This window comes from Otolemur garnettii, unplaced genomic scaffold (genome assembly GCF_000181295.1).
Source record: "Otolemur garnettii isolate 467f Iridium unplaced genomic scaffold, OtoGar3 scaffold00003, whole genome shotgun sequence".
Classification (NCBI taxonomy): Eukaryota; Metazoa; Chordata; class Mammalia; order Primates; family Galagidae; genus Otolemur; species Otolemur garnettii.
The window spans coordinates 42,849,096-42,865,894 of record NW_003852398.1 but is presented as its reverse complement, the minus strand read 5'-3'; the positions used below and the strand labels follow the sequence as shown (position 1 = coordinate 42,865,894).

Genomic DNA, 16,799 nt, shown 5'->3' with positions numbered 1-16,799 from the left:
AAAAAAAAAAAAAAAAAAAATTTCTCTGGCCTACGCGCTGGCAATAGTGGCCCATTCGCTGTCTAGGGTGAATGTATCCTGCTTTATAAAGCTTTCTTACCCTGTGAACCTATCTTTTTCTTCCTCGATAAACTTTGTTTCATGCTTGCCTTAAGAAAAAAAAAAAAACTTCTGCAAGGACATTTGCCCAGCAATTGTCTATCCAGCCTCAGAATGGCATCACCCTTATTACTGATCTTTGCAGCCAAGGATAATTATTTCAAAAATAATTACATAATCCTCCTCATTTTTTCCTTTTAAAAGCCTTTATCTCCTGGAATATGCACATAGTTTACTATGGCATGGGTATTTCCATAGCAGCGCTCTATTCCCAAATAAATGTCCTTTCTTTTTATTCATAAGTGTAGCTAAGTTCCTCATACCATGTATAGCTTGAGTTAATTTCCAACACATATCTTGAAGAACTTAACTATACTTAAGTAGTAAGAGAAGACACAGGGTAGAGTAAGGCAAGAAAGGATGGACAGGAAATAATAACAATGAAGCAAAAGAATAATGCTTAGAAAGAATTACAGAGGTTATTTAGGTTGACACCAACAACACAGTACTAATTAAATAAGGTATCCAATATACATATAATGGAACTCCAAGCAGACATTAAAATGAGAAATTTATTGATATCAAGGGCTATTCACAGTATTTTAAGTGAAAAATACAAATTATAGTCTATGTCCAAGTAAACGTTTATGACTACCTTTGGGCAACAGAATGACAGAAGGAGAGACAAGGGTACTTTACACGGTCTCTATTAGTTGAACCTCTTAAAACATCCATCTGTTCATAATTGCTCTTTATCCTCTTACAGTGTTTAATTTTTAATAATATTTCACTTCCTGATATATTATATAGTTGATTATTTCCTACATTCTACTCTAGAATTTCAGCTCAAAGGTACGACTATTATCATCACTATATCCCCAATGCTTGACACTTAGTAGGTGCTCAATTAGCATGCCTTGAGTTAAATGACTTTCTCAATAAATACATATAACTTTTAGATTAAAAATTTTTTTAAGTTCATGATGGGGTTCCTAGAAACAGTATGACTAACAAATATGAAGAAAACATGAAAGGCATAAAGGGAATGCAGACCTGGAGTTCCCAGCAGACTGAAGATAGGGAAGAGAAAAAGAAACTAAAACTCTTATTCCTCAGGTTTTTAGCAGTATCATTTTGTTTCTCAAATATCAAGATACTCTCAATTGAAAATCTATTTTAATTCTTTAATTACCATTAAATGACTTAGCACCTACTAACTCAAGGCCATGTGCCAAGCCTCTGTATAGGAAGAGAATATAGATATCAGTAATATCAAAGAGATAATTAAATAAGAAAATTATCCAGGTACCAAAATTTCACACATTGTTTAAGATTCACGGGAAAAGACATATGCTCCCTTAGATTTTTTTATACATGTAATAACTAAAAAAGTGAATGATATGTGAGATTCAAAGGAACAAGTTATCACTGTGGTCTGATACTCTGATATAGAGAAAAGAAGGATTTAATTGGTATTTTTAAAAAAAAACGGAAGTGGGGTACAGTGACTTATTCCTGTAATCCCAATACTTCTGCAGGCCAAGGCAGGAGGATTTCTGAAGGCCAGGAGTTGCAGACCAACCTGGGCAAAACAGTAGGGCTCTTGTTTTTACAAAAACATCAAAAAAGCAGCTGGGCATGGTGGCATCACCTGTCGTCCTAGCTGCTTAGAAGGCTGAAGCAGAACAGAAATTGAATGTTACAGTAAGCTATGATTGTGTTCCAATTATCAAAGCTCAAGATGGCAGAAATGGTGAGAAAGATATGGATATTTTCTTTCTTTTTTTTTTTTTTTTTTGAGACGGAGCCTCAAGCTATCCCCCTGGGTAGAGTGACATGGCATCACGCTCACAGCAACCTCCAACTCCTGGGCTCAAGCGAGTCTCCTGCCTCAGCCTCCCAAGTAGCCGGGACTACAGGCGCCCGCCACAACGCCTGGCAATTTTTTGGTTGCAGCCATCATTGTTGCTTCGTGGGCCCAGGCTGGGGATTCGAACCCGCCACCTTAGGTGTATGTGGCTGGCGCCTTAGCCGCTTGAGCCACAGGCGCTGAGCCGATACGGATATTTTCAAAAAATATTTCAAAGTCTATATCTAGTTTTATGATTAAACAGGACATAGAAGGCAGAAGTTAGAGATAATTAGGATTCTACACTTACAAGGATGAGAGAATGGTGGTACTATTGATGGAAGGAAGTCTGATCAGTATGGCTTTAGACATGTTGAGTCTGAAGAAGCAAAGAGAAATCTAAATGGAAACTCAGCTAAAAAACAATTAAGAGACTTAAACCAAAATGCAAAGCAGGCCAAAGCAGGAGAGAAAGACTGAATTAAGCCAAGAAGAGTGAAAAGGAGGCTAGAAGAATGTGCCCATATTTAAGAAAAGACATAAAGGTTTCAAAAAGGCAGAGACAGAGAGGCAAAAAAGGTGGATGGGAAATAAAAACAATGAAGCATAACAGCCAAGGAAAGAAGAACAGTTCTAGAAGGAAAAACTACAAACTCTAAAACAACAGAGTCAAGAAAATAAGAACTCAAATGAAGTCCCTGAATGAGAAGGAAGATAATGACGATAATGACCTTAGAAAAACAGGTTCAGCAAAAAGGTAGAGGTAAAAGGGAGATTATAGTGGGCTATAGGAAGGAATGGAAGAAAACAAAGTTGAAGCAGCCAACGCAGTTAGTCTTTCAAAAGTAAACACAGTGAAATCCAAGTACAGACACAAATGTAGGAGCTCAAAAAAAATCAAAAATATAGTATAAGGAATACGTGACTAACAGTTTTCTCTACTAAGCAAAAAGCAATCATTGGTATTAATTCATTGGACTTTCTCTTTCTCCAACAAAGGAATATATCTTTTGGTCATGTGTTAATTTTTTTTTTCTTTGAGACAGAGTCTCACTATGTCACCCTCAGTAGAGTGCCATGCAGTCATAGCTCACAGCAACCTCAAACTCTTGGGTTTAAGCAATTCTCTTGCCTCAACCTCCCAAGTAGCTGGGACTACAGGCACCTGTCACAACGCCCAGCTATTTTTATTGTTGTAGTTGTCATTGTTGTTTGGCAGGCCCAGGCCAGGTTTGAACCTCCCAGCCTTGGTGTATGTGGCCAGCGCCCTAGCCGCTGAGGTACAGGTGCCAGGCGCCTCATTTGTTAATTTTTTTTTCTCATGTGTTAATTTTAAACATATCCCATTAAACATACAAACTGTGTAGTATCAAAGAAAATCTATTACTATAGCCAGTATATAGACATGTATTACAAAGCAAGGTATTTTCATTCTGAATTTAGCACATAAAAGTATTAACTGATAAACTTGAGAAAGTGCACCTATATTTGGTTTCTTTCTCTTTTCAAGACAAACTTTTTTTTCTTTTTTTTAATCTTAAATTCTTCAGTTTTGTGAATGACCACTGTCAAGTTCTTTTTTGTGTGTGGTTTTTTGCCAGGGCGGGGTTTGAACCTGCCACCTCCGGCATATGAGGCCAGCACCCTACTCCTTGATCCACAGGTGCCGCCCCAAGACAAACTTTTAAGACTAGAGTTTGTTTCACTTAAAAACAAAAAACTAAAACAGGTCTTTGAAGGCAAATAGTAAAGTACATAAATCATGGGATTCAGAACCTAAGTATAAGCCAACAAAGTCAATTACTTATGATGGAAACAATCAAGTTACATATGGAAGTAATAGGTTACTTCAGATCCTTTCTGAAATATAGGTAGAAGGAAAGTAAGAAAATGGCAGAATATCATAATTAGATGAAAGATTAAAAAGATGAAAAAAAAAAAAAAGAAAAGCCACTTACTTTTAGAATTTCATCTACACAGCTCACATCACCAGAAGCTGATGCCTTAAGAGAGAAAGAAGCACACATTAGATTTGGAGTAATTTATTACTAGATCTTTAGTATTTGCTTCACAGATTTAAAAGTATTATTAGAAGTATTTATGATCCCACTACTCTAAATCACAACAGTAGTCAGAATGTTTTGGAATAATTTCTTTAAATACAAACTTTTCAAGCACCAGAATTCTTTTTTTCTTTTTTTTTTTTTGAGACAGAGTCTCAAGCTATCGCACTGGGTAGAGTGCCGTGAGGTCACAGCTCATAGCAACCTCAAACTCTTGGGATTGAGATTCAAGCCTCCCAAGTAGCTGGGACCACAAGTGCCTGCACAACACCCAGCTATTTTTTTTTTCTTATTGTTGTTGCTGTTGTCATTGTTGTTTTAGCTGGCTGGGGTGGGTTTGAACCTGCCAGCCTCGGTATAGGTGGCCAGTGCCCTACCCACTGAGCTAGGGCGCCACCAGCACCAGAAACTTTTAATCAACTCAACAAACTCTATCATAGCTTGAAGAACTTTACATTTTTCAAAGGTTTTAAAATTTCTATCTCCCTTATACTTTTGATTAAGAATAATTTTTAAGGGTGGCACCTGTGGTTCAGTGTGTAGGACGCTGGCCCCATATACCAAGGACCCGGCCAAACTGCAACAAAAAAAATAGCCAGGCATTGTGGTGAGTGCCCGTGGTCTCAGCTACTCAGGAGGCTGAGGCAGAAGAATCACCTAAGCCCAAGAGCTGGAGGTTGCTGTGAGATATGATGCCACGGCATTCTACCGACGGTGACAAAGTGAGACTCTGTCTCAAAAAAAGAAAAGAAAAGAATAATTTTTAAAATGTAATTTTACAGGTGAGTAGCTGCCCCCAAATCTTAAAGTTTAGTTATATACACAATATACCATAATACTGAAATAATCACTTCACATACTACTAACAGAGTAAAACAATTATTACTAAATGATTATTAGTCTGGAATGTGGAACATTTTTCATAGTCTTTCTTAAATCACAGAAGGTTGAGTTGCTTATTCTAAGCACAAATAGAAATCAGAGATGAGGCTGAGTGTGGTGGCTCATGCCTATAATCCTGGCACTCTGGGAGGCCGAGGTGGGTAGATTGCCTGAGCTCATAGGTTCGAAACCAACCTGAGCAAAAGTGAGACCTTGTCTCTAAAAACAGCCAGGTGTTGTGATGGGTGCCTGTATTCCCAGCTACTTGGGAGCCTGAGGCAAGAGAATCACTTGGGCCCAAGAGTTTGAGGTTGCTGTAAGCTATGATGCCCCAGCATTCTACCAAGGGTGACAAAGTGAGACTCTGCCTCAAAAAAAAGAAAAGAAAAGAAATTAAAGATGAACTTAAGTTTAACTCTAGAGATCATGTTATTTACATAACTCTCCTGGGAGGAGTATTTGGATGACAAATGTTACTACCAATGAGTTACCCAAGGCCACAGGAAAGACTTTTGTAATGTTCTCAAAATAGTATTATAAACACTGTAGGCTCAGCGCCTATAGCTCAACCGGCTAAGGCGCCAGCCATGTACACCCAAGGTGGCGGGTTCGAATCCCCAGCCCGGACCCGCCAAACAACAATGACGGCTGCAACCAAAAAAAAAAATAGCCGGGCGTTGTGGCGGGCGCCTGTGGTCCCAGCTTCTTGGGAGGCGGAGGCAGGAGACTCGCTTGAGCCCAGGAGTTGGAGGTTGCTGTGAGCTGTAATGCCACGGCACTCTACCCAGGAGGATAGCTTGAGGCTCTGTCTCAAAAAAAAAAAATAAATAAATAAACACTGTAAATTTCTAACTACCAGTATGACTCTGGAGCAGTTGTTTCTATCCTTTAATAGTGGTTCTTAACCTTCCCAACACCGCGAACCTTTAATACAGTTCCTTACGTTGTGGTGACCCCCAACCATAAAATTATTTTCGTAGCAATTTTTAGGAGCTATAGTAAAGGGTCACGGCATTAGGAAGGTTGAAAACCACTGCTTTAAGTTTAACTAGAGGAAAGGATTCTAGCATCCAAACTATACAACATTACTATTTCCATGGACCTGAAATTCCCAGTATTTATCACCATGAACTATGGCCTACATCTCTTTCATGAGAATCTCTATGGAAATAGAGAAGTTGATTTTCTTTTTAAATCAAAGAAAAAGTGTGTAATTCCACAAAAATCAATAGGAGGAAGTCTAAGGTACTAATGGATCCTGCTTTTATACTATAACTGACTTGTCATTTTCTCCAGAGCTTATCACCTTTCTACACTAATCACCTCCTTAAATTGACCTAATATTCACAAATTAGACATGTACATATCAGGACATCAGGCCTATTTCCTTAGGCTGACCACCTCCATATGTTGACCAATCTGTTACAGTTCCTTAAGTGGTCAACTTACAGAACTTCTACTGTCTTGAAAACCATGAATGCCAGGCCAGGCGTGGTAGCACTGTGTAAAGCCAAGGTGGGTGGATCCCTTGAGCTCAGGAGTTTGAGACTGCCCTGAGCAAGAGTGAGACCCCCATCTCTACTAAAAACAGAAAAATTAGCTGGGTATTATGGTGGGTGCCTATAATCCCAGCTACTTGGGAGGCTGAGGCAGGAGGACTGCTTGAGCTCACAAGTTTGAGGTTGCTATGGGCTAGGCTGATGCCATGGCACTCTAGCCTGGGCAACAGGATGTCTTTTAAAACAAATACACACACACACACAAAAACCATGAATGCCATTTTCTCTATTTCCCAAGACGAGGCTAACAGCTCAATGGATCAACACAGGAGTTACTCGTAAGTCTTTGTTTAAACTTTTTTTTTTCTGGAAAGACAGGGTCTCACTATGTCACCCTCGGTAGAGTGCTGTAACATCACAGCTCACAGCAACCTCAAACTCTTGGGCTTAAGCAATTCTCTTACCTCAGCCTCCCAAGTAGCTGGGACTATAGCCGCCTGCCACAATGCCCAGCTTTTTTTTATTGTTGTTGTTGCAGATGTCATTGTTTAGCTGGCCCAGGCTGAGTTTCAACCTGCCAGCCTGGGTGTATGTGGCTAGTGCCTTACCCTACTGAGCTACAGGCATCACCATGTTTAAATTTTTAATTCGCCTTTAAACATTCATACTCTTTACTAGTAAGGCAAAAGGGCAGCTCAAGTTCAATCATAATTTCATGGTCAATTACTTCAACATATTCATAATATTAAAAGCTCTAAATGTGTGACTTACATCCAGTGGTTGGGAAGGTATTTTCAGCTTGGTAAGATGTGCTTTGCTGCTGGGCTTCAGCTCAGTCATGCTATTGCCATGGGACTGGCTGCTGTAGTGTTCAGAGGATAGCTTTGGTTCCATGGACTCCTGTCCGTCCATGGGCCGCACATAGGCAGTGGGCTTCTGTAACATTGAACTAGACTTTGACATCAATGAAGGTGGGAAAGACTGATTTGAGTGCTGCCCACTTGAAAAAGGTACACGGGAAGGAGAATCCCAGTTTGCATCAGGGTCCCGAGGTGATTTGGAACGCTGATGTTCCTTGCTATGGTGATCATTCCCATGAGACCTGGAATGACTGGAACTTAATGAAGAAACAGCCTGGGGCTTTCCAGGGCTAGAAGAACGTGTTTTGGAGTATTCTGATCCATGCTGGCCTTTTTTCCGACTACTACTCCCACTACTGCTATATGAGTCACGGTCATGTCTCTGGCTACTACTATTACTGCTGCTACTTCCACCTGCACTGGTCCGCTGGCTACTATGTCCACTCTGTAAGCCTGAGGACCGTTTCTGAGACTGAGAAGTACTGGGTGCAGGTCCTACTGGAGTCCATTTACTACTCTGATGAGAGCCTCCATGTCTCTGTTCAAAGAAATTTGGGTTAGATTTTTCATCTGCTGTTGGTGGCACTGTAGGCTTGGGAATTGCGACAAGTTTTGGTATAGCTCTGTCTCCTATGAAATCCTTCATTTCATCGTAGTTTCCAAGCATACTTTGAATACGACTCGATAACTTATCTTCTTTGCTAGTCTATAAAAAAAAGTAAAATAAAATTATATAATTAGCATTATCAGAAGTAAAATATGCTTCTACATACATTTTTCAAATGTTAAATGGAAAGGAATTTTTCAATGGGAGACTTTATCTCATATTTTAAAGTTAACACCTAGAAGCAAACTCTATAGTCAAAAAAAAAATTCATTTAAAAAGACCTAAAAGGGTGGTGCCTGTGGCTCAGTGAGTAGGGTGCCAGCCCCATATATTGAGAGCGGCAGGTTCGAGCCTGGCCCTCAGCAAACTACAACAACAACAAAAAAACGGCTGGGCATTGTGGTGGGCGCCTGTGCTCCCAGTTGCTCAGGAGGCTGAGGCAAGAGAATCGCCTATGCCCAAGAGCTGGAGGTTGCTGTGAGCTGTAATGCTGCAGTACTCACTGAGGGTGACAAAGTGAAAATTCTGTCTCTAAAAAAGTTAAATAAATAAAAATAAAAAGACCCAAAAATAGCCATGCTAAAATACAAACATTCTATAGGACATTGTGAAATACATACAATATCTTCCAGGAGGAAAAAAATCCAAATTGTACCAATAAACATATTGGCACAGTAGTAAGTCTTTCCAAGAACAAAAAAGTAATCTGGGCCAGGCACAATGGCTCACACCTGCAACTCTAGCACTCTGGGAGATGGACTTCTTAAGCCCAGGAGTTTGAGGTTGCTGTGAGCAATGATGATACCACGGCACTCTACCCAGGGTGACAGAGTGAGACTGTTTCAAAATAAAAAGGTAATCTGCTTTTATATAATTTTCTGGCCAGCAGAACAGCTAGCCAAATATTCTGCCAGCTTATGAAAACATTATACTCCTTATAATTCAATATTATATTTAGAAGAAGCAATAAACATTTAGTGAAGTAAGTTATAACCAACTGACTGACTAGGATAAAAGAAAAAGAAACTGATACTGAAGACACATTTATTCAAATATATTACTACTACATAATCTCAATAGTCTCTAAAACTAAGCATATGGCAAAAAAACAAGGAGAAACAAAGTATCTATAAAACATTCATCTTTGGGAGGCACTTGTGGCTCAGAGGGGTAGGGCACCAGCCCCATATGCCAGAGGTGGCAGGTTCAAACCCAGTCCCAGCCAAAAACTGCAAAAAAAAACCCCATCTTTTATTGATATTACACTAAAAGCCCTAGGAAACAGACAATGCAAACTGAGTCACAGGGTTTTAATTTCATTCCAGGCTCAGAAAGGTGAAATGTCTGCCCATGGCCAGCTGTACAGCTAGAATATAGTAATGAATGTTTGGGTTAATTCAGATCACATTTCAGAGTATAGAACAGCAATGAGAAGGAGGCTGAAAGGACCTTTAGAGTGCTAATAATGCACTATTTCTTGATCTAAGCACTGATTACATGAAGTTGTTTTATGTTGTAAAAGTTCTTCAAGCCATAACACTTATTTTATGTACTTTTCTGTGTACATATTATATTCCATAGAAAGTTTACCCCCCAAAAGTATGTTCTACTTAGAGGACAGGAAACCATATTAAGTGGTATTCATTGTAATTCTTTTCTAATATAAAAATTCAAGTTTAAAACATTTTAAAAGCAAAAATGTCATGCTAATGGGGGACAAAGTTTCAAAGAAGGACAACTTACAACTTTGTATGGCTCAGCAAAGAGAGGAGAGCTAGGTGGGAAGGCGTCTTCGCCCTGCTGAATTTCCTGATTCCGCCTTTCCCGTTCTTTCATACGCAGCACATTCCGGTCTTCACGGTTCATGTTGCTATGAAAAAAAACAAAACAAAACTTTTTTTAATCACAAAAATAAAAGGAAAAATTTTAATTTTCTGTACTGTTTTGTCAATTTAATACTTCAATTGGAGATTCCCTTTTGACTTTCAAGTAATAACAGGCTTTAGTGCTAACGTTGGGTTTTGGCAATAGTTTTATCAACTTGTATCAACCATGTCTTCCACAACTGTCCAGAGAGAAAACATTAGCCCAGAATACTCGAACCCACCCCATCAAACACTTAACCTTAACCTTTTTAAATATTCTGCTAGCTAAAAGCTAAAAACTTATACATTTGAAGTAAAGGTAGTATTTAAACTCAAATCATCATCATTTCCTATAAGCCTTCCATGGCTTTCTCCTCAGAAATCTAACTATCCATTGCCCTCAAAAGCATATAACCCACTCCCATCTACCACCCATTCCCCCGCCCCCGGATTCAGTTCTTTTCTCTACTTTGCATCTACCTTATCTTGATTTCTTTTTGTCCCAAACACAGCTTCCTTGATGTCCATCCTTATGGCAGCTTTGCTGTTGCTCTAGATTCCCTAAAAAACGACATTTCTGCTCTAAATATATTAATATTTCAATTAACACCTCAATAAATGGCAAAACTGAGACTTTCAGTACTAGAATCTAAAACTAACTTGGATTAGTAATTGCAATTAAAATTTTATTGAAAAAGAAGCCTTTGGGAAGGGAAATGGGAATAGCATCTCTAGAATCACAATAGTATGTCATATTTTCACTAGAATAAACAAAAGGAAATAGCTTATTTATAACAACAGGAATTTTGGTTAAATGAACAATGATGATACAGGTTGACAAACCCTGAGACAAAGCAGGGACTCTGCAAGAACCTTCCCTGGTTTTGTTTGAAGAAGGAAAAAACAGTTCTGTTGGAGCCCAATAGGTTACATGAGTGGAGCATTTCTTGCCTATAAGTCATAAATCAAGGCAGGAAATGAAAGTTAATCAAGATTGGGGGAAACTATAATTAATAAAATTAGAATGAGTAGCAAAACCAATACTATCCACTTGAGGATCTTTCATCAGTTGTTAGAAGAGTGAAAGCAACCATCAAAAATAAAGCTTTCTGTGTCCACAATCTAGTTTTACACAAATAAAGCAATTTAATGTTGGGGGAAAAAAAGAATGTTCTAAGGGTTTGAAATGTGTATTCAAATTGTTTTTTACTTGTACAATTTTCTTTTTGATTAATTGATTTATTTTTAATTAATTAATTTTTTTTTTTTTGGCCGGGCTGGGTTTAATCCCACCACCTCCAGTATATGGGGCTGGTGCCCTTACTCCTTGAGCCATAGGCGCCACCTACTTGTACAATTTTCTAATAGCTTTAATAATATAAGCTACTGCAAAGTATAGAAATAGTGTGATTTCTTTCTTTCTAGCACTTAGCACCCTACAGAACCACAAAAGGTATTTTAATCTTTCTTTAATGTAGACCAAAAAAAAAATCTATATTTAAATATTTAGAGAATAAAATCAAAGAACATATAGTCCTCCAGTACATTTGAAGCAATAAATTTACATCACTAACAAGTTTCAAATAGGCCTCTTAAGCTATGATGCTGCCAACAAACAAAATCATTTATATCTGAGTCTTAAGGGCATACTAACTACTAATTTCCTTAAATTTTCCTAAATTCAAATCCTAAAAGATCAGAACACCACCACAAACTTCTTTAAAACATGATTTAATTTTATGTATGAATAGCACAAAAAGAAACATTTGTCCAACCTGGGAGGCTGAGACAAGAGAGTCACTTGAACCCAAGAGTTTGAGGTTGCTGTTTGAGCTATAATGTCATGGCACTCTACCAAGGGTGACCAAGTGAGACGCTGTCTCAAAAAAAAAAAAGAAAGAAACATTTGTTATAAAAATAGATAAAGGGCAGCGCCTGTAGCTCCGGCCCCATATACTGGAGGTGGCGGGTTCAAACCCGGCCCTGGTCAAAAAAAAAAAAGAAAAAAAAACAACCAGATACAATTCCCACAATAAAATTCTTTCTATAACCCAATAGCAAAGAAACTTTCTTAAGCAATGAAAGTGATCCAACTGATTGTACCCTTTTAAAATGGCTTCTAGGAAGCTCAGTACCAAATTAACTCAAAACTATAAGAATTAATATCCCAGTTTCAGCCTTATTCTCTTTTTGACCTGACTTTTAAAAAAAATCTCATTTATGGCTTCCTTTTTTTTTGAGACAGAGTGCAATGCTATTGCCCAGGTTTAGAGTGCCTTGGCATCAGCCTAGTTTACAGCAACTTCAAACTCCTAGGCTCAAGCAATGCCCCCCGCAGCAGGCTCCCTAGTAGCTACAGGCACCTACCACAATGGCCAACTCAATTTTTTTTTCTATTTTTAGTAGAGACTTGGTTTGTCCCAGCCAATCTTCAATTTCTAAGTTCAAGGGTCCTCCCATGTCGGCCTCCCAGAGTGCTAGGATTACAGGCAAGAGCCACCAGACCCAGCCTCTTCTGTGTTTGACATCATTATCTTGCCTGAAATAAAGTTTGTCCCCAAAGCAATTAATTTCAATAATCTGAACTCCCCTAAACTTAACATGAAATTAAATCAATAGCCATTGGGGGACTGTGTGGCCAATGCAACCTTTAGCCCCTCTCCCTAAAGGTGGGGGGGGGACAATGAGTTCCAATCCTCAGAGCACTAGATTTGTTTCCCCAGCAACCATACCCGCCCCACCATGGGATTATCTCGGGAATTAAAAAAAAAAACTCACCTCATTAACATAAGCTCAAGTGTGAGTGAAAGAGGTTTATTATAAATAACAAAAAACTGAACTGTACACTTACAAACAAGAGAATTATATATGGACTGTAAATTATACCTCAATAAAGTTTTTTAAAAAAAAAGAATAGAGGTCAAGTGCAATGGCTCATACCTATAATCCTAACACTCTGGGAGGCCAACGTGAGTGGATTGCCTGTGCTCAGGAGTTTGAGAACAGCCTAAGCAAGAGCAAGATCCATTTCTAAAAAAACAGCTGGGTGTCCTGGTAGGTGCCTGTAAGTCCCAACTACTTGAAAAGCTGAAACAAGAGGATTATTTGAGCCCAAAAGTTTGAGGCTCCTGTGAGCTTTGATACCATGGCACTCTACCGAGGTTGACAAAGGAAACTCTGTCTCAAAAAAATACATAAATAAAATAAAATTTAAAAGAGTAAAGAGGTGAGGTTGGCAGTGCGGGGTTTAAGCAAGAGGAGTGATCATGTTGTACAAACAAACTTACTATTCAGACAAATAAGACGACAAGGAGTTCGAGTACCGGCATGTCATGTTGCCCAAGGATATAGCCAATCTGGTCCCTAAAATACATTTGATGTCTGAATCTAAGTGGAGGAATCTTGGTGCTCAGCAGAGTCAGGGATGGGTCCACTATATGATCCATGAACCAGAACCTCACATCTTGCTGTTCTGGCACCCACTACCCAAGAAGCCAAAGTAATGAAGCTGCCAAGCCACTTTTCAGACTGAAGCTTTAAACAGCTGTTCTTTCTAATATCTTTCTGATAACATTATTACATTGCCTTCTTGTTTCTCACTTTCTTCAATACACTGTTTGAATGTGCTGGTTACTGCTTTACTTCCTGAGTAGAAAGGAAGTATGATGGCCAGTCACCACAGCCCAGCCAGATAAGGACCACAGCCTCAGGGGAGTGTGGCCCCAGAGCCACCTTATGCTCTGTGTCCAGAATGCACTTGGAGATAGAGTGAATATCTGAGAATAAGACCACGGCTGTTACAGGGATTGTGTCAATTTGATGTTTTGTTTTTTCCTGCTGGGTGTTTTATGTTTGGTGAGTTACGGATTTGTTTCAATGTATTGGAAACTTTCCATTTTATTCAAAAAAATCTGTTTCATGTTTAAAAGTCTTGATTAAAGAAGAAGTTTTTATAATCTTAAAAAAAAAAGAATAAAGAAAAACCGGGCTCTCTCAGAAAAAAAAAAAAAAAAGATAAAGAAGAAATATTATTGGCTTGAAAATAATCTTTGATTACTACCATTTATCCACATTTCCTCAGTCATCCTGACCTTACTGATGGGTTTCAGACCAATATACCCCTTTAAATAAGTTCCATTTATCTCTTTAAACTTTTTTTGACTTCCAGACTTACTTCTATTTCTAAAGTGGCTATGTTGGGCTGGGCATGGTGGCTCATGCCTGTAATCCTAGCACTCTGGGAGGCCAAGGTAGGTGGACTGCCTAAGCTGGCAGGTTCAAGTCCAGCCTGAGGTAGAGCGAGACCCTGTCTCTAAAAATAGCTGGGCATGTGGCAGGCACCTGTATTCCCAGCTACTTGGGAGGCTGAGGCAAGAGAATCACTTAAGCCCAAGAGTTTGAGGTTGCTGTGAGCTGTGACGCCACAGCACTCTACCAAAGGCGACATAGTGAGACTCTGTTTCATAAAAAACTAGGGATAGGGCTCAGTACTTGTGGCTCAAATGGCTAAGGCTACCAGACACCTAAGGTAGCAGGTTTGAATCCAGCCCGGGCCCGCCAAACAACAATGATGGCTGCAACCAAAAAAATAGTCAGGCGTTGCAGCAGGCGCCTGTGGTCCCAGCTACTTGGGAGGTAGAGGCAGGAGATTCACTTGAGCCCAGGAGTTGGAGGTTGCTGTGAGCTGTGATGCCACAGCTCTCTACCCAGGGGACAGCTTGAGGCTGTCTCAAAAAAAAAGAAAAAACTAGAGATAGAAAGGAACTTTCACAACCTAACCAAAGAAATCTACAAAAAACTCACAGCTAACATCATACTTAATGGTGAGAGACTGAATGCTTTCCCCCTAACAGCAGTTTTCAACCTATGGGTCGCGACCACTTTAGGGGTGGAACAACCCTTTTACAGGGGTCGCCTAAGACCATCCTGCATATCAGATATTTACATTACGATTCATAACAGTAGCAAAATTACAGGTATGAAGTAGCAACAAAAATAATTTTATGGTTGGGGTCACCATAACATGAGGAACTGTATTAAAGGGCTGCAGCATTAGGAAGGTAGAGAGCCACTGCCCTAAGACCAGGACAAGGATGTCTACTTTCACCACTTCGATTCAACACTGGATGTTTATTCTAGTCAGGGTATTTAGTCATGAATAAGAAATAAAAGGCATTGGCTCGGCGCCTATAGCACAGTGGTTACGGTGCCAGCCACATACATGGAAGCTGGCAGGTTCAAGCCCAGCCCGAGCCTGCTAAACAACAATGACAACTGCAACAGAAAACAGCTGGGCATTGTGGCAGGTGCCTGTAGTCCCAGCTACTTGGGAGGCAGAGGTAAGAGAATCACTTAAGCCCAGGAGTTGGAGGCTGCTGTGAGCTGTGATGTTACAGCACTCCACCCAGGGCGACAGCTTGAGGCTCTGTCACAAAAAAAAAAAAAGAAAAGAAAAGAAAAGAAGAAAGGAGAGGAGGTGCCTGCCTCTAATCCTAGCACACTGGGAGGCCCAGTCAGGATTCCGTGAGCTCATGAGTTCAAGACCAATCTGAGCAAAATCAAGACCCTGTCTGTACTAAAAGTAGAAGAATTAGCTGAGCCTAGTGGCTAGCTCCTGTAGTCTACTTGGGAGGCTGAGGACTGCTTGAACCCAGGAATTTGAGGTTGCTGCAAGTTAGGCTGATGCCACAGTACTCTAGCTTGAGGCAAGAATGAGACTCTCTGGAAAGAAAGAAAAGAAAAAAGGGAAGGGGAGGGGGGAGGGAAGGAAAGGAAAGGGGGAAAGACAGGGGAAAGGAAAGGAAAAAGGAAAAGAAAAGGCAAGAGAAAGAATACCACTTACAAAATAGGTTGAGCATCCTTAACGTGGAAATCTGAAATACTCCAAAATCCATAACTTTTTGAGCATTGACAGGACACCTCATCGGAACATTTCAAATTTCAGATTTTCAGATTAGGGATGTTCAACTGGTAAGGCATATACCCAAAAGAACTGAAAGCAGGGACTCAAACATATCTTTCTATACCTGCCTCCAGCATCATTGTTCACAGTAACCAAAAGATGGAAAGGAAACAAGGCAAGTATCCATTGACAGAGGAGAGGATTTGTAAAATGTAGTATATATAGGCAACGGACCATTACTTAGCCATTAAGAAGGAATGAAATTCTGATACATGCTACAATATGAATGTACTTGAAAACACTATACTATATGAAATAAGTGAGACACAAAGATAAATACTGTATGATTCAACTTAACATAGGACACCCGGAATAGGCCAATTCAGAGAGACAAAAAGTAGAAATAGACAGCCAGGTTCAATGGCTCACATCTATAACCCCTATGTTTTGAAAGGCCAAGGTAGAAGGATTGCTCCAGCCCAGGAGTTCCAGACTAGCTTGAAGCAAGACATAGCAAGACCTCTACAAAAAAAACTGTTTTGTTTTGTTTTTTTGAGACAGAGTCTCACTTTGTTGCCATCAATACAAGTGCCATGGCGTCACAGCTCACAGCAACCTCAAACTCTTAGGCTTAAGTGATTCTCTTGCCTCAGCCTCCCAAGTAGCTGGGACTATAGGTGTCTGCCACAAGGCCTACCTATTTATTTTTTGTTGTAGTTGTCACTGTTTAGCAGGTCCAGGCCAGGTTCGAACCCGCCAGCCCCAGTGCATGTGGCTGGTGCCCTAGACACTGAGCTATGGATGCTGAACCCAAAATTTTTAATTTTAAAGAACTGTTTTTAAACAGTTTAATGACTAAAACATGGGCTTGGCACCCATAGCATGGTGGTTACGGCACTAGCCACATACACCAAGGCTGGTGGGCTGAACCTAGCCCGGGCCAGCTAAACAACAATGACAACTGCAACAAAAAATAGCTGGGCGTTGTGGTGAGTGCCTGTAGTCCCAGCCACTTGGGAGGCTGAGGCAAGAGAATCATTTGAGCCCAAGACTTTGAGGTTGCTGTGAGCTGTAATGCCACAGCACCCTACTGAGGGTGACATAATGAGACTCTGTCTTTAAAAAAAAAAAAATTTGGCTCGGCGCCTGTGGCTCAAGTAGCTAAGGCGCCAG

At 39.9% G+C, this 16,799-nt stretch overlaps 1 protein-coding gene and 1 pseudogene across 1 annotated transcript in view; one reads left to right on the top strand and one right to left on the bottom strand.

Annotated features, from left to right (window-relative positions):
* AFF4 (AF4/FMR2 family member 4) overlaps positions 1-16,799 on the bottom strand; it is a 78,332-nt gene that overhangs the window by 46,687 nt on the left and 14,846 nt on the right. The window contains exons 2-4 of the mRNA XM_012807128.2: positions 9,603-9,729; positions 7,164-7,958; positions 3,907-3,951 (exon numbers count right to left, since the gene is read on the bottom strand). Of these exons, the coding sequence (XP_012662582.1) occupies positions 3,907-3,951; positions 7,164-7,958; positions 9,603-9,725 (963 nt within the window). The 5' untranslated portion in view covers positions 9,726-9,729. The remainder of the gene's footprint in view (positions 1-3,906; positions 3,952-7,163; positions 7,959-9,602; positions 9,730-16,799) is intronic.
* LOC111726994 lies at positions 12,991-13,419 on the top strand (annotated as a pseudogene).